At 40.4% G+C, this 24,982-nt stretch overlaps 1 protein-coding gene across 1 annotated transcript; it reads left to right on the forward strand.

The window, feature by feature from the left end:
• Positions 1-1,920: 1,920 nt before the first annotated feature.
• On the forward strand, positions 1,921-23,562 carry ccdc187 (coiled-coil domain containing 187). Its single transcript, XM_088331233.1, has 13 exons — positions 1,921-2,169; positions 2,354-2,415; positions 8,022-8,084; positions 8,554-8,692; positions 8,791-8,881; positions 17,078-17,153; positions 18,185-19,255; positions 19,588-19,709; positions 20,374-20,445; positions 20,517-20,651; positions 22,723-22,817; positions 22,904-23,002; positions 23,068-23,562. The coding sequence occupies exons 1-13, from the start codon at positions 2,117-2,119 to the stop codon at positions 23,198-23,200; spliced, it is 2,211 nt and encodes a 736-aa protein (XP_088187359.1). The 5' UTR covers positions 1,921-2,116; the 3' UTR covers positions 23,201-23,562.
• The last annotated feature ends 1,420 nt before the right edge of the window (positions 23,563-24,982 follow it).

A 24,982-nucleotide genomic window follows, 5' to 3' on the forward strand; every position in this document is an offset into this window, starting at 1 on the left:
GCAAACTCAAAACACAGTAGCCTATGTTTGTGTTTCAACTAGTGTGCCGTGGCACACAAGTATGCAAGACAGAAAAAAAATTAGTTCCTGTGGCATATATAGTTTGTTTGTAAATTCTAAGAAATGCTTCGCATTTTTACCCTTCAACAAAAACAAATAAAGATTTGATAAAACATTTTTTAAAGTGATAAATAAATCAAAATATGATAAATAATAGAATTAAGACAAGATAGAACATCGTTTTCAACATCTGGGTGGTTAGCGCGCAGCCCCATGGTGTGGAGGTCAAGGGTTCAATTCCAGCTACCGCAGTCTCCCCGAGTTTGCATGTTCTTGCCTCAGGGAACTCCAGTTTCCTCCCACATCCCCAGAACATGCATGTCAGGGTAATTGGCCGGTCCAAATTGACCCTATGTGTAAATGAGTGAGTGAGTTGTATGTCTCTGTGTACCCAGTGACTGGCCAGACCCCGGTTCAGGGTGTCCCCTGCCCGCTGCCCGAAGATGGCTGGGTTAGACTCCAGCACCCCTGCAACCCTGGTGAGGATAGGCGGCGCAGGTATGAATGGATAGTTTAGTTGTCCATTTAGGGCAAAAGTGTCAAACTAATTTTAACTCAGGGGCCACACGATAGAACAAACATTCTGTCGGGGGCCGGAATAGTAGATTTAAGAGAAAGAAAAAGAGAGATAAAGAAATAAGAGAAAGAGGGAGGGAAAAGGAGAGAGGCCGGGACAAAGAAAGAAAAAGAGAGAGAGGGAGAGAGCGTGAGAAACAAAAGAGATAAAAATTCGTGAGAGAGGGGAAAAAGAAAGGGAGAGGAAGAAAAAAATCCAAAGAGAAATAGAAAGAGAGAAGGAGAGAAAAGAGAAAAGTGCAGAAGGTAGGAAGAGAGAAAGAGAAAAGAGATAAAAGGAAAAAAGGAAGTTAGAGCAAAAGGGGTTAAAAGACACAGAGAGAGAGAGAGACAAAGAGCAACAAAGGAAGAGAACACAGAGACAGAGAGTGGGAGAAAGGGGGTCAAAAAGAGAGATGAAGAGAGATGAAGAGAGAGAGAGAGAGAGAGAGAGAGAGAGAGAGAGAGAGAGAGAGAGAGAGAGAGAGAGAGAGAGAGAGAGAGAGAGAGAGAGAGAGAGAGAGAGAGAGAGAGAGAGAGAGAGAGAGAGAGAGAGAAGAAATAAAAGTACAGTGTCTTTGTGAGAGCCACCTGGCTTTGGCAACATCAAGTTGACATATTTCAACCTGCAGCTTGTTTTTCTCTTGCGCTTCTCTGAGTGTTGTCTCGCGGGTCGGATTCAATCCCTTAGCGGGCCTGATTTGGCCTGCGGGCCGCCTGTTTGACACCTGTGATTTAGGGAATGTTACGCTGTAGAATAAGAGTTGTCTTTATTGTCGATTATATTAACGTAGTGGCCATTCTTAAAACGAGATTAGACATTTAAAGAGAAGTAATAAAATACAGTACTTCAATGAGGAAAACAAGTTTTTAAAATAATATTGGGATGAATAGGCAAATGTTTACAAGACAATTTTATCTATAAAAAAGGAACTGATATCAAAATAAACCCTTTTTAAACACGTTTATAAACGTTTTCAAATGAAGAAGAAAACCTTTAATATACTAGCCCAGGTGCAGTGGAAAGTACAGTACGCCTTAAAATGGTTACTTCAGACTAGCAGTTGGCTGTAAAATGTGTGATGAGATCATGCTGCATTCAAGGACAAAATAAAGGTTATAATTTAGACGTCTTTACCACAAAACTGCTGAGTTGGACGAACTTCATTTTTTGCTTACGTATTCAGTTATTTTATATTGATTATTGATGGACCCGAAGCAAAACATATATTAAAGTTGTTCGTACATTACGGTGAATAATTGAAGGTTACGAGTGCACGGAAACACGCGAATGCAACAGCCGGTATCCGCCCCTTACACATACGAGTCAGCCGTGGCTTCAAGTTTCAATGTCGATTCGAGCTTTTGTTTCAATTGACCAACAGTCGTGTTTATTCCTTAAAAACTTACTCCGGAGTTACCTTTAAAGGGTGTGCGTTTTTTACATTCAAGTTTAAAGGTATCAGTATAAGAAAGTGGTAACGTGGCTGCTGGCTGTCATATGCTACTTGTGTATAAAGAAAACACCGCGAGGGCAACCAATTGGGATAAAAGGTTCGTTAGAAAATCTACTTCGTTCTTTATTTTAAATAAAACGTCGCTGATTCTCATAGATAGTGTAATTTCGAGCGTTTGGTAAGGTGACTAATTTCGGGATGAGTCGCATATTTCTAAACCTGTCATGGAACTTTCATTGCTGACGCGTGTCAATGTTTTGTTTTCTATCAATTTGTTACAGTGATGGCCCAGTGATGGCAGAGCTCCAGATTGATCAATCCAATCTCCCCCGAGTTCAAGAAGGTGAGAGCACACACTCGCGGGCTCGCGTCTAAAATCTTCAACTTAACCATTTTGAGGACAATAAAAGACAGAATGCATTCCCTCGCGCCTTACCCCTAACATAACCCTCTAATCTAAACTCTAAAAGCAAGTCTGACCCCAAAAGGGGTCTGGAGTTGAGAGACCTCACATCTAAAAAAATGCTCTCACTTAGTTATGTTTTTTTCGCACGAGTCTAGTCAGTATAAAAATAATTTCATGCTAATCCAGTTTAACCAAAATTCACCTTTGGTTATGACTAGTGTGTGTAAATGTATTTGAAAACTCTGCAAAGGTTCCATAGAATCATCAGAACTGTTTGTTGAAGGTATTTACTCCTTGAATTCAGAAGACTTCCTCAGTTCTTAGTTTTTGTACTCCAAAGAAAACCAAGACTATGTACGCTAAATATTTTGATTATTTCCTTTCTTTCTTTTAAATCATCCTTTGGCCCAGAGTATGGTGTGTAAATATATTTGGTAACTCTGCAAATCTTTAATTGAATAAACTGAACTTCTTTTTGAAAACATGTCCTTGTTTCAAAAGGCTTCTTCAGTTTTAAATTTTAGTGACTCATGGCCACTATGGTCATACAGCAGCCCCGCTGTTTAGAGCTGCTCTATAACCTCAACAATCCATTTGTGAACAACCTTAGGAGACACATCCTCCTCAGACTTAAATAGGTAAGAGGCCACATTTAATATATAAAGCTGTAAAGGTTGAAGGTGAAAGGTCCTAAGGAAATAACAGGGGAGGGGATTTGCACAATCTCAACAGAAAGAAATAACAATGCAATATAGTTCATTTTGTGAGACAAGTATGAAGTTATTTTGTGTACTTTATATCATCAAAATATATTTGTGCAGATTTGCAAAGTTTAGTTAAACTTTATAAGCAGAGGATTTTGAAACCCATGGCAAACAAAACATATCCGTGATCTAAAAACCTTCTTGTCCGTGAACTCATTTCAAGGGTGCCATTCGGTCAATTTTTGGCACGTCTGCATTAATGACAAGAATGGAAATAGGTCTGCACGTCTTGCGCTTCAGGGGCGATCGTTCGGGGCCTGACCCCCGTGCCTGTTCACACAAAGGACACACTGTGCTGCGTTCACGCTTTGTCGGGCAGGGCCGTGTAGCAGCACAGTGGCCGTAAACTCGGTGACACTTTAGAAGTCTGCAAATCAGACATCTAAACATGTTGAATAGACAGTCATGCTGTCGTGACATTTTGACTCAAGGGTGTTTCCTCAAGAGATGCGAGTGCTCTGTGTCCCACATTCCCTCCCAGAGAGCAGCGTTGTCTTTGTTTTCATGCCCCTTATCAGTTCCTGTTTTGGGTCTTGTCTAGCTGCTCCTGATATAGCTCCATGTGCCGAAGCAACACAGCTCCCTCTGGAATTTCCTTTTGACCCCCTAGATTTGTTATATTCTTTCCTAGCTAGTGAGCAAAAAAATATAATTAATCATTCTTTCTTTCTTAATAGCCAGTTTGCCTCACAATGTTACCGAAAAAAGAAACATCAAAATATCCCATGAAAAGGAGAATGAAGTCATTTTCTTCTCTGCCAAGTCGCTTTGCTTTTGAGAGCGTCGTTGCTGGTAAGTGCTTGGGAAAACATGCACTTGGAAAATAAATATATCTACAGCGCTTTCCCCATTTTAAAGGCCCAGTGTGTGTTATTTAGTGACCTCTTGTGGCATAAAACAATTTGATACATTTGAAAGGGGAAAAAAATAAACCATTAATGAGTTAATTAACTTACCAAAGCCGATGTAGTGTCACATGTGTTAATAATTGTAGGTCTAGAAATGTCTATTATAGCAAAACTACCATTTGAAGAAGTTGACATGTTTTGCCATTGTCGTACTACACAATGAAAGTATGAGAAATTTGCAAAGTTGAATTGCGTTAGGCACTGGTTCATTGCTTACTTATATTCCACAGCTGTAACTTGAACAAACTTGTTGCTGAGTCCTGTGTTTCAGGCATCCGCTTCTTGTAATTTTTACTTTCGAATTATTTTAACAGCCTTTTGTCCACCTGTTTCCTTCTCTAGCCACTCGCTGTCAGCTGCTATTGTTATTGCTAACTGCTCTTTTTAATCAAAGCGTTCTCCTTCTTTTTCTGTCACTCTTCCGCAGCTTGTCAGGAAGGAGAACATCCTAATTCAGAGTCATTTAGTTGACTATGTTTTGTCTTTCTGGTATAATAAAAAAGTAATTAGTGAAATGTGCAAACTAATAATGCCGATGGCAGATCATTTTGCGGATTTTGATCTTTATTTTCAGCGGCACGGTGAGTGGGTGGTTAGCGCGCAGCCCCACAGTGCGGGAATCCAGGGTTCAATTCTGGCTGCTGCGGCTTCCCTGTGCAGAGTCTGCATGTTCTCTCCTTGCCTGTGTGGGTTTCTTACAGGCACTTTGGTTTCCTCCCGCATTCCAAAAACATGCATAGCAGGCTGATTGGCAGATCCAAATTTTCCCTGGATGTAAATGAGCGAGTGAATTGTCTGTCTCTGTGTGCCCTGTAACTGGCTGGCAACCAGTTCAGGGTGTCCCCTACCCACTGCCCGAAGATAGCTGGGATGGACTCTGGCACCCCCTCGCGATCCTAGTGAGGATAAGCGGTGCAGAAAATGGACAGATTGATGGATTTTTATTTTCATCTGACTAAAATATTTGTAAAATGTATCTTAATTTTATAAATGAATTTAAAAAATTATATAATCCCATTTATATAGCTTTAAATTAATTATTTGGCCTACAAGTAATATGTTTGTATTATTTTACTAGAAAACACATAAGTATATCTTAAAACGGGAAATTATTACTAAAATGAGGTAAAAAATGTATTTAAATGCATAAAACAATGAGAAAATAATTCTAATTGTCCCATTCCATAAGACAGATGGCAGATAATAATGTCAGTTAAGGTATGTTTTTCTCATTTTCTTAATATGAAAATACTTTTCTAAATAGAAACACAAAAATATCATAAAACAAATACTATCATTTTTAAAATGAGCTAAATTAACTGTTATTCTACCAGAAGATCATTGTACTAACTTTTTATTCTTTATCAGGAATATATATATATATATATATAATTTACATAAAGTTTAAACCAAAAACTCAAATGCAAAATGTAATTAAATCTGACAAATAGTACTATATATTAGCGTGTGTACCCTGGTGTGCCATGTCTAATCACAGTGCACACATTCACCAGGTTGATATCAATGACAATAAAGTTAAAACCAAAATATCTGCCATTGGAAAAAGGCCCCAAATTCCTGAAACTTGATTTAATTAATTTATTTAGCGTAAAGAGTTAGGATGCATGTACTGCTCTACTACATTTTTATCACAGAATGTTTTGCAACATGCGGATAATTTGCAGAAACCTTCGTACAAGTCAAAAACTTGATTAAAAAAAGTGACGATGCTAGATTTTAGTAAGTGTGTGTTTTTTACAAAGGCCCTGAAGGCCTCATGGTGATCCTTCAAACCTGTTAGGCACCTGAACCAATCGTCCCTCCCCTTGCTTGCTAATTTGACAGTAGTGAGCCAAGAGTTTTGGAAAAACAAGTTAACCGGCAATTCTGACACGCCCTCACAACACTCATGGAGAGAAATACTTGCATTTCCTAAAATCCTTCACTGCTTACTTGGGTCCTTTCTGTGGATTTGCAGTCAACTTGTGATTTAAAGTGTCGTTTTGTCTCATTGGACCGAATCCAAGACCTAATCCTTCCTCTCTGGCAGACTGAAAGCATTAGGCCACTTGGAAATCCATTTAGCGGACAGTCCCCTATGGCCCTCAACAGGTGTAAGTAATAATACATGTCTGTTTTAGAATTGGTTAACTCCCTGAGTAGACTTCCAGAGGTCATTTGTAGTGTCAACAGACTTTAGTCTTTGTCTGACGGCTGCTATGCCCAGAGAAGTAGTTTCCCATTAGAGGAATTAAAGCATTGATTTCTTTAATACGAACTCAGGCTCCGCCCCGTTTGTCTGAGCAATGTTATCAACTCAGCGGCGACTCTGTAAACATTGAAGTTGTAACACTTTGTGTGATCAGGTTGTTGCTGTCAAATTACAATTGAGCTTTAACATCACCCTGTAATATTTGGAGGGTTGACTCGAGAATAGCTAGGTGATTGTTTTGGGATTGCTATCTGAATACAAAAAAGCTTTATGGATTTTCATTATTGAGCCAAGGATGCTAATGGTGGGAAGGTAAACAGCCATAGTTATTTACCAGGATTTCTTTCTCAAATACTGATTATAGTTGTGCTTTACAGTTACCAAATAACTACACGGACCAACTCTGGAAAAGAATCGGTACATTCTAATTCATTTACTTGCTCCCAAGGTACGGTTTTGAGAGAATTTTGACGTAAAAGCTTTCAATGAAGGCTTTAAGGATTTAAAATACTTTTTATTTGAGCTTCCAAAATGTTGGCCCAAATGTTCTTTTAAAAAGAATTCTTCAATCAATCAATAAACCACCCAAGGGTCGTAAGAATGCAACAGAAACTGAGTAAACAGGAAAACATTTTTCATACCTGTTCTCACTCTAAACAAGTTTGAATATTCCTATTGTTCGTGTATTTAATATTTTCTCAAAGCAGGCCAATATATCATTGCACTGAGGTTGATTTATGGACTATGGTTATAGTTCTGGTAACAGAAGTTTTAGATCATCAAAAAAGTTCAAAATATAGTCAAATAAAATAATACTTAAAATTCAAACTATTTCCTGAAAATAATTTGTTTTAGGCCTTTTTAAGGTCAGCAGAAAATGTGTCCTTTTTTTGCAGTAGAGATCTTCTAAATGTTGTTATTAATAGACGTGCAGTCATTTTGGCTCAGACAGCCTCAACAATTCGCATTTCCAATGTGTCAACCCAGCCCATGTGTTGGGCACTTGCCTATTACAGTAAGTGGCCCTGCGGTCCCTACGGACATCTGCCAGCCTGCTAAAGGGATTAGACACAAAGGGTAAATTTAGACTGGCTGCCTTCAAGTCACAAAAACCGATAAAAATTTGATTATTGTTTATCTGCACAATTAATTTACTGATTTGAATCTGTGTGCAAGTTAGGGGACATGACTGATTGTTTTTTTTCACTGATCATCAGATACAAGGTTACATTGAATTCAAATTCAATAGCTTAGATGAACAATTGACAAAACATAAGGAAAAAAGGAGCTGACTTGAAGAGTTAACCAGATTTTAAGTGTGAAAAAAAACAAACGTTGAATCATTATTTGTAATTCTACTTTTACCAATAGCCCGTCTGTATTATAAGTTTAGTAAAATGCAGTATCTAGAGTTCAGTTAGTCCCTTGTGTGAGGGCCATGCACGACGTGCCCTTATAACTGAATGTAAAATGTGTAATTATCCCATCATTACAGTGTGTGCATAAATTGATGCCAGAGGGACGGCCTGTTGCTTTTTTTCATGTGAAGGAACGCTCCTCTGAGTTTTTCTTCCCTAAACACCCATCTGTATTCTGACCGCATTGGACTCTCGTTTTCATCTGATTACAGTTTAACTTTTGGTTGTCTCGTCATTTCAGTGTGCCAGAGTTTTGCTGTGTTGGAAGATGGCGCGTTGGCACACAATCTCCAGGAGCAGGAAAGTAAGTTATACTGTACATCAATGCTACTTCTTAAATAATATTCTTTTCAATTTATACATAAGGAAAGCAAAGAGATTAACGCTATCTAAAGCAATATATGCAAGTTATAAATGTGTGTTTTTCTTATATGAATAGAATGATCATTTAAAATGCTGGTAAATTTCCTTGTGGAAGACTCAAACTTGATCACTGTTTTCATTAGTATGCGGGCCTTTGGAAAGTATGGGAGAAACCGTACGACCGAGCCATTTATGCCCATGAATACCATAGTACAAGAGTGTGCTGAACTGTCTTTAATGCCCAAAAGATTTTGAACTCATGTGGTTTTCCAATCAAGGAATTCTGGCCTACACAGCCCTTTGCGACTCTGTGATTAAGGAATATAAAAATACATTTGACTTGACTCGTGACACAAATCAATGCTTCAACCCGTTTAGTTTGACAGCAACCTTGTGTTTTTCTCATCTAGTTGAACAGTATTACTCCACCAACATTCAGAAGAACCAGCTGGTGCAAAATGACATCCGTGTAGCCAAGCAGCTCCAGGATGAAGAGGAGGTGCAGCGGGCTCGACAGAGAGCCCTGCTGAGACAAGAGTCCAGACAACTGTAGGTGATCAGCTGCCAAACTGCTATTTGTTCATGTTTTCACATCCAGCACACAGCCAAGTTTTGTCTTGACATGATTTTATTTGTCCGTCTCTCAGAGAGGAGCGAGACTTTGAGTATGCTCGTGTCATCCAAGAGGAGATCCGGAAGCGTGCTGAGGAGGCTTGGAGGAGGGAACAGGATGACGAGGTGAACGCAAACCTTCAAGTCTATTCAAATGAGCTTTCATTTCTGTGCATGCAAATGGCAATGTGAATCTGATAATTATTTTTTTTATTTTTTTATTTTTTAAATTAAAGTACATATTTAGAATATTGCCACACAAAGTTAGATGACCACTTACTCCAAGTACACATTTTTGAGGACCGCAATGAATGTTTTTGATAAGTCAAACATCACTCAAGCCACACAGTACTGTATAAAATTGTTATTTTAAAGTAAAACTAAAATATATTTTTTGTTTCAAACAACAACAAGAATGCAAATTGCTAAGAACTCATCATCAGTCGTGCGTTCTTGTAATTCTTTCCTCATTGGTTAACCCAAAATTCACTCAATCAGAATCCCAATGTTGCTTTGGTGTTGTGAATCAATGCTGGGCTTTTTTCTTTAATTTGATATATTTAGTGCTGAAAACAATTATTCCCTAGTGCGATCAGTTAATGAATTTACCTCTAGATCTCGTTAGCGCTTCACCATAAGGTTTAGTTTTGAGCTTTCTCTTCTTGTCCGAATGATCTGAAACTCACTACAAATTAATCTAGTTTTAAGTTGCTGTAAATTCCGGACTATAAGCCGCTACTTTTTCCCAAATTTTCAACCCTGCGGCTTATTCAGAGATGCGGCCAATTTATGTCATTTTTTTAACGGCCGCCAGCGGCGCTCGATTATGTATGGTAGGATTTAGACCGGTGGAATATATGCGCCGAGGAAGATCATAACTTCTGTGCGTAAACATACCCTCATTATGCAAATTGCACAAAATTAGGCTCATGACGCAGCTTCCAGGTCAAAAGCAAACGGGCATATTGTTGGGGTGTATTGAAGTAAGGGTGCGTGGAACGATGACATTGTAATAGGGTTTCTTTCCGACATTGAGAAAGACAACTTAGACGTCATTAACAAGGAGGAAGAAGCGGATGATCTGCCGTTATCCTAACGAATGCGACATTTATTTCCTTAACAGACTAATAAGCAGGTATGCGAGTTTAGGACGAAAGTTATATTATTATTATTAAAGCTTTGAAAACTCTCTCGATGTAATGTCTTTCTTTGTAAATATGTGTAATATGTATTTGCAACTGTATATTTTTGTAATGTTTTTATTTGAGACACTTATTCTGCACGAGCAAATTTAAAATAGAGGGGCGGAGCAAACGCGGACTGATGGGAAAGTGGGGACCGGTAAAGGTGAGTTTTTGTGGACACGGCGGACAATAATGGATATATATTTTTCCCACCCTTACCTTTGGAAATATATACTTTTTTTCCTTGGATTACTATCAACGGGCACCCAGAATCTGCAGGTCTGCAACAAATTTTAAGTACCTAAATCATTTTAGCTGTGATTTTTAAACTGTGTGCTTCAATGAAGGACATTTAGCTTCAATCGCGGGACATGAAGTTTGGCTTGGATTAATTTCCTTTTTTTTTTTATGTGGGTGCATGTGGCTTATAAACAGGTGCGGCTTGTGTATGGACAAAATCGGTTTTCCCCTTAAAATGTGATGGGTGCGGCTTATAATCAGGTGCGCTCTATAGTCCGGAATTTACGGTAACTTGTCACTTTGAGTTCTTGGAATTCTGATATAAATTACTAATCCAGAAAGAGATGGAACCAAGGAACAAGGCAGAGTAATATAACACACAAGATTTACTAATTCATGTAATCAACAAGAATCAAGAGAAATAAAATGCAAGGGATACTGGGAAAATCGACTGTAAAAAGGTTGTTACTAGCAAAAAACAAAACAAAACTAAAAGCATCCCGCTATAAAGCTAATCAATTCGGGTAGAAACATGATCTAATACTTTCCCCCAGAACCGACTGCACAATCTTTAGTTTGCAAGCTGCATCTGAAGTTGCTTTTCCTTAGTGCTCCAAGGTGTTTCAGCCTATGCCCCGCTTGCCGATGGAAGGCCGCAATGCAGGCTGGCGTGGCTTGTTTTGCGCGGATAACGTGCAGGCGAGTCCAGGAAACCTACAGAGGCAACTTTGGTCTTGTCACCTCTTTTTAAAGGGGCAGTGATGCTGGACCAAAATTACGACTCTTGGGTGTGATTCCTTCTTTTTTACTAGGAAGGTGGTACCTTTTTTACGATATCTGGTGACACTCTGTTCCAAATTGATGGTGCGCCAATGGGCCCTTGTTAAAATTGTTTTTGAAGCCAACGGCGAAAATTTAGCGGCGTGAATCTGTGAGGAGGAATTTCTCTTTGGGGCGACCTGGCTACTAGACCTAAGATTTATGGCCCGAGCCCGAACCCGAACCCGAGGCAATTTCGGGCCGGGTCGGGCCTGAAATGTCAGTCATACGGTCGGGTCGGGTCGGGTTCGGTCCTGCTTTTTTTTTTTTTTTTTTAAATTAATTAATAATTATAAATATATGTTCATTAAAAATATATACTTAAACTATGTATGGATACTAGACCAAGGAAGATAGTAAATCAAATAAATATTATTTGTGTACAATTAGTTGTGATTGCGGAAATCATAGCGTACAGTGACGTTGGTGACTTTTCCATCCGCATTAACAAACGCATTTTGTAAAATACGATCGCGCTTTATTGTTTAAATAAACGCGTTATATAGACTAGAATCTCCCAATTATTATAATTAGCTCGCTTTATTTTGTTTTAAAGCGTATTATATAGAATACGATCGCTTTTGTCGGAAGCGTACATTGACGTTGGTGACATTTTCATCCGCGTTAAAAAACGCAATTTGTAGAATACGATCGCGCTTTATTGTTTAAATAAACGCGTTATATAGACTAGGATCTCCCAATTGTTATAATTAGCTCGCTTTATTGTTTTAATAAGCGTTTTATATAGAATACGATCGCTTTTGTCGGAAGCGTACATTGACGTTGGTGACATTTTCATCCGCGTTAAAAAACGCAATTTGCAGAATAAAATCACGCTTTATTGTTTAAATAAACGCGTTATATAGACTAGGATCTCCCAATTATTATAATTAGCTCGCTTTATTGTTTTAATAAGCGTTTTATATAGAATACGATCAGGGGGAGGGGGGAATTTGCATAGGAGTCGGAAAAGGGCACAACACGTCAACACCCGCTTAATGAAAGTGCTGCGCTAAAATCTTAAGGACGTACTACTACTGCTGCTGTGGATTATGGCACAATGATCAAGTCGTCAAAATGACGGACGCCCTTAAATGTTTTCGCTACCTCAAAAAAAAAAAAACGTCAATGACAGATTGTCGCTTAATGTAACATCTGCAGTGCAGACACAGAAATATAAAAGATGTAAATGTTTATACAGTTTTATTTAACTTAGGCCTAGATGTTGTAACAAAAGGCAGAGTTTAATTTGTTATCATAAATCACCCCTCCTTATAAATAAAATATGTAATTTCGGGCCCCCTCGGGCCGGGCCAGCAAATCCAGTTAATTAGTCGGGCTCGGTCCGGGTCGGGTTTAATACCCCTCGGGCCTGCGTCGGGCTCGGGTGCTTTTTTTTGGCCCGATCTTACCTCTACTGGCTACGTCTAGGAACTGTCCATCAGGGGGCGCAGTCATTCCACCAATTCCAAAGGCCTGAGTTATTTGAACTGGGGTGAAACGTGAATGCTCAGTTCTGGCTCTGGTAACATAAAATAAAAGGAGAAAAGGTGGCCCTGACGAAATGACAGCGAACATAGGCCGATACTCAAGTGGAAGCAAAAAGGAAAGTCTTTGAAAAGAAAAAAGAATGTCTTTTGGGTCCGCGCCAACATGAAAAAGGAGAAAAACAGGAATGGGGTAGTCGTTGTTGAGCTGTGCTTATTTGCCCTTCATCAATTATGTTAAGCTTAAAATAAGGATTTCAGTTTTTTTGTTGTTACCACAAAGGGACACTTATACAGAATGGATTTTCTTACTGCATTTTAACAAAACATACCAAAATACTTTTGGCGGGTTGTTTTTAGTTTGTATTTATTTTTACACAAAACTTTTTTATCAGGTTGGGTTAAGATTTTCCTTTTTTTAACATTGACATTGTTGTTCATTGTTGATGTTTTGAATTAGACGTTGTTAATAGTTCATTTGCATCTTTAGAGTAGCACAACTGAGAAGTGGTCATTGAACAACGAATGACCCCAGGCCATAGTTTAGACCAGGGGTGGGCAATTAATTTTTATCAGGGGCCGCATGAGAAACCTGAATTGTGTCAGAGGGCCACCAACTTTCTTTCATTGTAAAATGCTCAAATTAAATATTTTGAATAGCTGATGCTGATAATCAGAAGAATATAGCACTCTGTAAATATTTATATTAGGCTATGTGAAATTGTGGTGTATTGGTTAAATAAGAAAAACAATCATTGAACCAGTGCAATTTATTTTTAACTTGTTAATTTCCACAAACAATAACTTGTAATGTTCTCCACCTCATGTTACCTCTTCAGTGAGAATAATCCAGTCTGTTCTGGGCTTGAACAAGGGCATTGGAATCTGGCGGAATGTCTGAAGTGGCTATGCGAAGGACAGCTGAGAGGTGGTCAACAGTCATAGAGGATCTATGTTTGGATTTATTAAACTTCATAACTGAGAATGTCTGTTCACAATGATAGGTAGATCCAAAGAGGACTAGGATCCTCTGAGCATGCTTCCTCAGGTGTGGAAAGTTCTCCTCTTTGAGGGAGGAGTAAAAATCCAGCAGTGAGACTGACTTGAAGTGATCTGCCAGAAGTGTGTCAGACTGCAGATCTATGAGTTCCATCTGAACTTCACTTGGGGCATCATCCACACTGCAGTTGAAGGGAGAAGAGACCATGTGCATTTCACTCTCAAGAGTTTTGAAATCGCCTTGAAAACTCTGCATGCAATGTTTCTAACATGGTTGAGTACTTTTGGAGGTGATCGCCTGATCTTTTGGCTTCCTTAAGTGTTGGCAAGTGGGTCAGAATGTTGTCCTTCACTTGGCTTGAGAGAAGCTGCAGTTTTCTCATAAAAGCCTTCACTGCACTGTACATCTCATGCACAAAAAGGCCCTTGCTCTGCAGTTTGACATTAAGTTCGTTCATTAGTGCAGTCACATCCACAGTGAATCCGAGGTCTGCCAACCAGTCTTCATCTGAAAGTTCTGAGACGTCATGACCTTTCTGAACACAGAACTCATGAATCTGGTTTCTCAGGTCCCAGACACTTTTCAGAATTTTGCCAAGGCTGAGCCACCTAACAGTGCAGTGATAGCTTATGTCACCATGTTCAGCCTCATTTTCCTCCAACAAAGCAACAAACTGTCTGTGATTTAAAGCTCTCGCTCTGATGAAGTTAACTATTTTAGTGACAGAATCAACAACATGTTTCATTTTTAACACTGTCTTACACAACACTTCCTGATGTATGATACAATGCAAAAATGTCAATTTCTGATCAGGGTTCATTTCTGTCACTTTATCCTGCATTCTCTTTAAAAGTCCAACATTTTTCCGATTTCCGATTCAGATTTGGACAACCATCTGTTGTCACACCTGCAAGCTTGTTCCATTTCAGTTCTAACATGTCCATACATCCATACATGCATTTACCTCTCTGAACAAGTCATTACCTGTGGTTGTCCCTTTTATTGACTGCATGGATGCCAACTCCTCCGTGATTTGAAAGTCTGCGGTTATCCCAAGTAAGAAGATGAGCAGCTGGGCGGTGTCACGTACATCGCAGCTCTCATTCAAAGCCAGAGAAAAAAAGCCAAAGTCCGCCGCTCTTTTCTTCAGCTGAAGCTCTAAATTTCCCGTGATTTCCTCAATCCGCCTCGTTACAGTGCGTCGGGAGAGTGAAACGTTCTCAAACGCGCCCTTTTTTCTGGGCACATCAGCTCAGCAGAGTCCAATAAACACTCCTTAATAAACTCTTCGTCGGAAAATGCCCTACTTTTTCTGGCGATTTTATGAGAAATTGCATAACTTGTCCTGACGGCTGCATCTCTGGAAGTGTGAAGTTTAGTGAAAAATCCTTGTTGGGTTTGTAGTTTTGCTAGCAATGCATCAGACTCCCTTGCACGCTCTTCACCAGACAGGTTTCTGTATTCATCTTCATGCTTGGTCGTGTAGTGGCGATTCAAATTATATTCTTTAAACACAGCAACCTGTACCACAGACTAAGCACACTGCTTTACCTTTAATTTCTGTAAAGAAATATTTGGCAGTCCATGTCTTGTTGAAAATATCAACTTTTCTTTTCTTGGGGTGTGCCAACATCTTGAGGGTACCCTGGCGAACAGTATCACCTTCACTCACTCAAGTGTATACGCGCGTGAAGGCGCTACGTCTATGACGTGTATATGTAGTCAAAATAAAATTTCAAAATAAAAGTTTAAATTTTTTTTTTAATTTATGGTGTTTATGATTGGTCTTACGCGGGCCGGACAGAGACGTACAAAGGGCCGGATGTGGCCCGCGGGCCGTAATTTGCCCAGGTCTGGTTTAGACGCATATTCAAACCATAAATCATCATCTATGCTGTCATCTCTTGGTCTGGGACGCACATGTGTGCTTTTGCCATCTGAAGGACAAAAAAATGCAAAGTTTATTGTCAGTTCTTTGAATTTGGGCTATTCAGAAGCTTGCGGTGAATTATTAGCGCACCGATTGGAGTTAAAAGTACACCCTTAAAGCTGACAAACTGTCAACAATCTAGGCACCGCTCCGAAAACAGCTGTAACAGCAGCCTTTGAGTGATTCTGTGAAATATGTCTGTAGATTTAGTTAGGAGACCTCTCCGTGAACCCGTGCTGATTTCCCCATAACATTAGAGTTTCTTTCATCTTCCTACTTGCATATAAGGTACAATAAGTGGGTCGCCCAACAGTACTCAGTGTGTGCTAAGTTCAGCATGAAAAGGCTTTGACAGTTTGGGGGCCCCCGTGGAATCTCCTTTTTCCCTTTTAAATGACTGAACTATAGGATGCTCAAAATGGCATATTTATTCATAGGCAGCTAGAGACGCACCCAAACTTTGAAAATAAAGAAACAAACGAAAAGGGATTGCTGCTGCAGGCAGTGAAGCAACCAGATGCTAGCCATTAATCACCCTCTTCTCCCTTGCACGTAAAAGTCCTATAATAATAATTTGAAAAAAACATCATCCTTCAATAGTCCCAGTCCAGTGTTTTTTCCAATTAAACAAATGAATGACAAAATTATTTGAAGATAAAGAAAATTCTAGACAGAGTTCTTGTACTGCTCCAGTGGAGCGTTTTCCAGCGCATATTTTCCGTCAGCTCACCTCACGCTCTCCTTTTTGAGTCCCCCTTTATAAATGTTCCTTGTTGCATTATGTGAGGTCAAAGAGGTGATGGCAGGGGTCATTCATCACCTCCTAGGGATACCATTCGTCTTGAGGTTTTTTTGCTAGCTTAAAGGGCCCTAGTGATTCCTCGAGGCTTGTAGCTCATGATCAACTATGGAGAGCTGTACATGTAAAGGGCATATCCTGAGTGATTTAGTTTTGTATTAAATAATGAACCATTAATGTATCTATTGTCTATAAAAGACATTCCATTTGAGGTGTTTAGTGAAGGTATCCTTCCCTGCAGGCAAGTGATACTTCTAATTAAGTAACAGAAGGCATCAGGCTTTGTGAGATAACATGCCAAATACCCGGGGCACCTCATGGTTGCCCTGACATTGCAAACTACATCATTTCAGCATCTCTGCTGATATAAGCAGAGATGCTGAAATGCGTTTTTACTGTGTTGCAAAATTGAATGTTTTCCTTTGGTAGATGGTAGATCACAGAAGTTCTGCTACCATTGAGCAAGTCAGGTAGGGAATTTGTGGAGACCCTCAAAGAGAAATAGGTCTGGCATTCTTGAGTGACAATGTGCTACTTCTGTTCAGACATCTGTTGACGTGTTGGTGTTCAAGTTATGCTTAGGGACAGCAGCTGATAACCTATACGATACCTTTATAAGTGCTACTCAACCAGGAAATACTAACATTCCATAATGAATTCTCCAGCTTTGTCGTATCCCACATAATAACACTCCAAACTTTGGTTACAAAGTCCTTGTCAGCAAGCATTGCTTTCGTATTGTGTTATTATACTACCTGCTGGATATAAATGGAGGTGAAGGACAAACATACGTTCAATGTTATTCAATTGGCGCATCTTCATTATGGCTTGATATCAATAATAATGCGCTTATTTGTCTTAAGGAAATGGCTAAACACTTGCAAGAGGAAGAAGAGCAGAGGATAAGGAGAGCCAGGGACGAAGAGCAGCATGGCAATGGTACACTTTAAGTCCTTTCATTGCACAAAATGAGATTTGCACGGTGCACCACTGTTTTGTTACAAGTACTTTTTTTCATCCTAATTTTATTTTTTGACTTCTATACAAAGGTAAAGTTCCCTATCAAAGGTTAGTGCATAATAGTATGATTGTAACTTGAATTTAACCAAACCGTGACATTTTTTTCCTACTTAAAGATTTTTTTCTATCAATACATTTTTTTGGGTAGCCAGCCTAGCTTGGGAACAAATGTCTGATGTTACAAAAAAAGGGATGACACAAATTCAAGTCTTAAAATCTCTATTTAGGGATGGGACGGATCAGAAAAATCCTGATTTGGATCAGAATCAAAGATAAGATCAGTCTCTTCATCATCAAAAAAAAATGAAGAAGACAGGAGAAATAAACACACCAGCCTTTCGTCTATGAAAATCATTTTTAAATGAAAAAAATCAGTGGTGATCCATTGCCATTTATTGTTATTATTTAAGTTTAGTCTTCTGGATTATATTACAGTTATTTTGAACTCTGAAACTGAAGTGTGTTAAACGCTTTAGATTTCCATAGCAAAACAAGCAATCTAAAACTTAATTAGACAAAAATTATGTTAGTTTTTCCCTGACACACTGGAAGCAGTGCTGCTTGTATAGATTCTTTAAAATGTCAAACTTCTATGAATTGATGCAGGCAGATTTCATAAATACATGTTAAATTACATTTGTAAATGCAGGTCAGTGCTTATCAATGTGTCTAAAGGACAAACTAAAAGTATAAGAACAGACATTTGTTATTGAGGTCGTCTTTTACAATTGCTGTTAAAACAACATAAATGATCTTTCATCTTCTGTCATTAAATTGCATGGTGATACTGACATCACTTTATTTTTCTCAAACCAGCATTGCTTTACATCCTTTCATTGTAACAGCCTGAAAAATGCATTAGCTCCCGATGGCTGACTTTTATTGAGTACATGCTAACAGCTTCACGTACCCTCCCTGCTTTTGTGTTTGCATGTTTGGCATAAATTAAGGAAGCCAGGGCAGTTCTGCACCGCCATCACCAAGGCAGCATAGTTTAAGCCGAGACCAGTACTCACCAACTACCATCAGGTGGCAGTCTTCTCCCGCTTCAAACCCCCCAGATTACAGCAGGCCTCCCCCGCCGTATTCCCCCATGGGAAAGGCATCAAAAACTTCATGGTCTACCGAAGGACGTTTCCGTGGTCAACTCCTGAGGGAATTTGAAGAGTCACTGCATGCAGAATCTGATTTATTTGGAAATGGAACAAATAGAAGACACAACACAGCGCCTCTCCATCGTAGGTCATCTTTACGGTTACCGAGAGAGAGAGACACCAGGAATTTTTATCTTCCCAGCAGAATTACGGAAGAGCGTGATGGCTGTGGTCAATTTTATGACGACTGTCATCAGGACAAGAGGATGGCAGGAGACTGGGAACAGGAAATGAACCGGGAAATGGATAACGGAACATGGTCGACGTCCGGGGAGCCTATTAAAATACGAGAACGGCAGCCCTGTCGAAGCAAATCCGTTCGGACACACAACCGGGACTCATCCAGGACATGGAGCTTCAGGGATAACGCAGGCAAACACGTTCACTTTGCTGGGGACGTCGGAAGTCACAATGAGCGCCCGTCCTCCAGCGTGCAAGTCTGGGAGATGCTGGGCCACGTTTTAAGAGAACGAGGAATTCCTGTCCGCTTGGGAGGCAGCGGAGCGCCGCTGAAAATCGGTCATAGTGGAGATGGCCGGCCACAGCAGACGACCTTCCAGAGGGCTGCCCCTGCCAGGCACAGTTTCCATGGCGACATTAGGGAGAGGAGGAGATCATCTCGCCGGAATAGCAGTGGGCAAGATTACTGTAAATCTGAAAATGGTCACCACAACAATCTGGTACTCAACGGAAGCAGAAGATGCCAGGACTACGAGACGGGGAGTGTTTCTCGCTGGGACGCTGGCTCGCGTCAGCACGAGACCATCGAAGAATGTTTGAGCTCAGAAGAAGAGCCAGACGGGGGAGCAGAGGGGCGTCCTCTGCAGAACTTCAGCCGCTGGCTCAGGTGGAGACACTCGGCAGGAGGTAATGTAGCAAGCGGCCACCTGCAGGGGAATTTCAATCGCTCTTGTATCCCCCAGTCTGATTCTTCGTTTTTCTTCCGATGGAAAACTTTGGCTCGCGTGGTGCTTCTGTGGTTTCTCAGCTCAATGTGACAAAAGTTTACACCTTCAATGTGTGTTTTGCTTTTTAATTCCTGCTTTCTCCATCAGAAATGAAAACTTGACATCCTTGTGTGATTTGCTGCGCCCATCCTTGCTTTACACTTTAGTGATGTGCCACCTGATTTCTTCGTTTGTTTTCATTTCCTCAATCATTATTTAGATTCTTGATTTCTGACACGTTAATCTCATTAGGAGCGTCGCGGACCAGTAAGAAGACCCAGGCGAGCCTGGACCTTGGAGACCTACAGCAGGTTCTGCATGATGAGGAGCTGGCCCGAAAGCTACAAGAGAAAGAAAACAAGTTGTTGGCGAGGGTATGCCACACACAAATGCACTTTCTACTCTTTCTCAAGCTAGACCAATGAAAAAAAACGTTATACTTCCTTAAAGGTTATTGTTAGAAACTGAGTGATTGGGAAAAAAAATTTTTTTGTTCTACTGTTCGATAATGTATTTATATATGTATGTATGTATGTGTGCATATTACAGTATGTGTTGCCTTCCTTATAAGGGTTATGGTTGGTTGGTTGGATCCCTTAACCATTAGGGTTATAGGAGCACCATTTCCTGTGGTGTGTCTTGGGCAAGTACAGCCTGGTAGCGCCCATCCCTCTCCGGCCAACATGTGTTCCCAACCAGTCTCGGCACCTTTCGCGTGATAGGCGAATGTGCTAGCCGTACAAAACATAACTTTTTGCGTTGTTGTTGTTTTTTTTTTTTGTTTTTTGTTTCTTGTTTGGTTTATTTTGAAGGGTGATCCATTATGGCCCCTTCCAACATTGGGATATCAACACCTGCCCTTGGCCAAATGGCATAGTACTATGTTTGTCACTTGACTTTCACTAATGTGTGTTTTCTGCTACTTCTACTACTACCGATGCAACCAAAACTGAGTCTGGCACATTTTGCTGTGTCATTTCCTCATCTGTGTCTAGGGACCCTTTAAAATTCTCTATCCCTTTTTGTGTATTTGGTCAGACTTTACAGCCACTTTCACGTACTCGTCATCCCGATGGAGACTTCCGGGTGGCACAGGTTGCCCAAGATGAAGTAAGAGAGGACGCCTTTACCATTCTTTCTTGTCCCAGGGTCCTCGGTAATGTCGCTCTTGTTTCTCTCAGGAAATCGCTCACTATATGCAAAAGCAAGAAATCAAGTCAAACCGCCTGTCGCGTGACTTGGAAGGACCGGCATCATGGCGGGAGACCCGCGCTATGATGAGTCATCACGACCGAAGGACAGCACGTGAGAGACAGGTGCTAAATAAATAGCTTCTAAAAGGCTGACAGTGTGTCAAATCTAGAATAATAAAACGACGGTGTCATCATTTTCTATGTCAAATATTAATGTTGCACTATTCTTGGTTGATAATTGGCATGCCGAAAATTCTACATAGAAATCTAGCGTCTTCTCAGTTGAAAATTAGCGTGGTTGTCTTCTCCCCAAAAAAGCTAACGTCTTCTATGCCAAAATTTGTGTCGTCTTCTACATAGAAAACTAGCATTGTCGTCTTTTAAGAATTCAACCGGTATCCAAAGTAAGAATTAATACGTACGGCAGCGAGCGCCAAACCACGCCCACCATGGTTACGGTATCCATGTATCACACACGGAGCAAATAGGGCGGCCGAAACAACAGCAAGAAACTCTTAGTCACAATTTCTGATAGCATAGGTGTATCATTTCTTCCTTATTATGCTGAATTATCTAAAAAAAAACAGTAGAAAAGGGTCTTAATTATTATGTACTCATATTCATGGCATCAAGATGTCCAAAGATCCTAATAACCAACTTCACATAGAAATTGATGTGTCTGCTCTGATGGACTCTTACTGCAAATGTAAAGCAGGGTATGTGCACTGTTTTCTCTTCTTAAAGACCTTAATGAGTTTTAGATAAGTCACCTCACTCATATTTCTTACCGCATCTAATGCTATAAAATAGGTTTTCTTCAGGCTGTCTTTGCTAGGTTTCTATTTCCAGGTGTCCAGGTTTCGATTTCATGGTAATATACCATATTAACGTGGCAGGGAAAAGCTACATGTTATGCTGTGAGGCTGATAAGGTGCTGTGTTTTAATGGACCCAAAAGCAGCATAAACTTGAATTTAATCCAAATAAAACACTTACTGTAGAACAAATAATTTTGCTCCTGTTCCTGTCAATCATCTTGACTTTGAGTTGATTGTGAGGGCACCCGCATGGATCTTGCCACTTCAAACAATCTCCAACGTTTTTGGCTGAGGAAAAGGGACGAACCTCACCCCTACCAATCTATGGTGACGCAACATGCAAATGACGTTTATTCAACTTCATCAATGTCCATCATTCAGTTCACAGTGAGGAATATTTCCCTTCTGGTAATCAGTATAGATTGTTGGACAAACATGTTTTATTCTTACAACCGATACTCAAGATGTTGCTTGTAGACAAAAAATGAGCTGATAAGACCACAAAAATGTAATCCATCAATTTTGTCACACCGTCTGACTTGGCTCACAAACCTGACCGATTGAGAGAAATGGATGCTATTTCCTGATTTGGCAGTGCAAAATATGCAATAAATCGGTTGTAGAAATTCGACATTCAAAAAGTCAACAATTGTTGGCCAGTGTAAAAGTCATGATCATCAATTGGTAATGGCCATGCAGCTCAGCAAAGGTAGCAATTCGTGTGCCCTCTTTGTTATTCTTCATAATCGCAAGCGCCGTTACCATGGTTATATTAGCACCAGACTCATAGCAAATACAGTACACGAAGTGCAATATTGTATCATCGACTCAAAAGCACAAAAGATTCTGACAGTGGCATATCTGTATTTTCATCATGCGATAACTCAAACCAATTGCAGATAAGCCTTTGATATAACGTCAACCAATAGGAGGTTTCCGTGTTGGAAACGTACATTTTAGTTAGGAGCACCAAAATAAGATTCTGTTGATGTCGTATAGTAGGGAAAGTCCTATAGTGAGGGGCAAAAAATATCTTATTCCACACCGAAAAGTGAATACGTCTTATCCTGTATAGCATAAACAGTTTTTACCCACTCGATCGCGGTTTACTTTTTGCAGTTAAGCTACTTTGTGGATTTTCGTCTTGCATTGTTTTCTGCATTCTAAATGGCCAAACAGTCACCCTGACCCTTTTCTGCCTGTGTCTGCTTGTGTGTCAATAATGTTTCAGTCTTGGTTGAACACAAACTGACTTTGACTTTGCTCTTTGGTTTCAATGTATAAAACCAGTAATTGCTGTACATCAGCTCTGCTGGTCACTTTACATGTACTTAGGAAACATTTATTGGATTGACCAACGTTTTGTCTTTCTGTCAGATACAAAGAGAGAGGCTGGACTCGGAGGGGCTACCCTTCCCCACGGAAGACGGTTTTCCAGAGAGCCAGCCACACAGCCCCATCTCCACACTAATGTACCTGCCTAAGCCATATCACATTTCTCGTCTTGACCCTTTTCAGCCCTGCGTTGTACACTGACATGCAAATGCTGCATTTTCAGACAATCGCGGCAGGTCAGAAACATCGCTGAGGACCTGGACCCCACCTTCCAGGCCAAGAGGGAAGAAGTAGACATCCTCCAAAGCGGTAAATCACACGCGCTTTGTTTGTCCGTCTTGTACACAATAGCAAGACTTTGGCATCCTTTTCCTCTCACGCAGGCAGCGCCTGTCAGTCAATTCCCAATCCGCACGACGCACTGGAGGAGCCTACCTTCATCCCGCCCACCAAGCGCCAAAAAGACAAAGCCGGACGAACAAAATCCAAAGAAAAGAAGGAAAATTGTAAGCAACAATAATGTTTTTGCCGCCTTTTTTTTTTTTTTGGGTGGTTCTTTTTACTAAATGACGCACACTTACTTGTTAATTAACTAAGTGTTACCTTAGTAACCCCTAGCAGCACTTTAAAAGGTTGAAATCCGATCCATTTTGTTGTTTCTACCTGTAAACAATGAAGTACTTTTTGAAGGAAATCTTGCCGTGCATTTGACTAATGTTTTGAGTACAGTGATACCTCTACATATGAGCTGCTCGAGATGTGAGACATTCGTGATACGGCGTATTTTGAAAGAAAAATCTTACCCAACACATGAGAAAATCCAAGTCCTGAGAATTTCGCAGCCCTTAGAACCTAAATACAGCTGCTGGGCATGGGATTCCTTTGCCGGTCCTTTGGCGCTGAACTAGTCATTTTATTATCATCTTTTTTTATCTTATTACTGTAATTGTATGCTCAAGTACTATTTTGTTGTGTTTTAGTTATCGGGAAGAGGTCTTTGAAAGCTGTAATAGGTTAACTTCGATGATTTCGGGAGGTTGGGAACAAATTAATTTTTTTTCATTTATTTTGTATGGGTAAAATTGGCTTGTTATACAAGCGCAGATTGGAATTTAATGAATATCGTATGTAGAGGTATCACTGTCGCATTGTTGTCCAATAAGAAGCACATAGACCACCGTGCCTTGAGATACAAGTTGTGTTTTCGTGATCACCCTTGCAGAATGTTCACACTTTTCCCATCAACATGAATAAAAATACTATTACTCTTTTCCAGCTCCCCCCAACAAAATAAGTCAACCACTAACATGCAATGCACTTATATGAAGGAAATATTGCCCTCTATTTTTTTTAATTAATTAGAATGACAATTATCTGACGATGGGTTCGTGACCTGTTTGACCGATCCTCGGCTACAGAAACTGGATGTAGTAAACATTCGAGTGGTGTTTCGTTATCGGACTTCTCTGTCTGTCACGGCTTGCCCATAACAAACACTATGTTCAAACATTAGGGATTCCATATGTGCACTTGGCACCAGGACACCCTAGGCCAGAGATTGATGATCGACTTAGTAGTAGTACTATTGGACTTGCAGCTGCATGTATTGGACACTATGGTGAAGAGTAGGGCGGAGCTCTGTCACCACCTGATGGTGAGTTGGCTTCAAAGGTGGGGGAAGATGCCAGTCTGACTTAGTAGACCCGAGCGTGTTGTAGGGGTCTTTTGGGAACTTCTAGCTCCTGTAGCTGCGGCCGTGTGGTGCCTCCCATGGTGGCAACCCTCGGCCATCAAGCCCAAGAAGAAGTCCTATTGAGCTCCACTGGCTTGTGAGACTCCGGAATTAGCTGGCAGGTATCGCATGGCCAAAGTGATTGCGGCCTCGGTAGTAAGGCAAAAGCTCTGTCATGGGCGGAGTTTGGCGAGGCCATGGAAGGAGACTCCCGGGTGTTTTTAAAAAAATTCTGGTCCACCCTCTGATGTCTTAAGGGAGTAAAACGGTGTGCCATCAACACTGAAAACTGTGAAAAAGGGATGCTGTGGGCAGCGGCGGGCAGAATTCCTCATTTTCTTCAACAAGTCTTCCTGTGAGGAAGCAGAACCTGGGGACTCTGAGATGGGCTCTCGTAGCAAAGCCTCAAGGGGTGGATGAGATCCACTCAGAGTTTATTAAGCCTATGGATGTTGTGGGTGTGTCATGGTTGACTCACCTCTGCAACATCAAGTACACATCGGGGACAGTACATCTGGGGTAGTGGTCCATCTTTTTAAGAAAGCGGACCGGAGAGTGTCTTCCAACCAT

This window comes from Urocampus carinirostris, chromosome 3, assembly GCF_059441175.1.
Source record: "Urocampus carinirostris isolate Australia breed hairy pipefish chromosome 3, RoL_Ucar_1.0, whole genome shotgun sequence".
NCBI lineage: Eukaryota > Metazoa > Chordata > Actinopteri > Syngnathiformes > Syngnathidae > Urocampus > Urocampus carinirostris.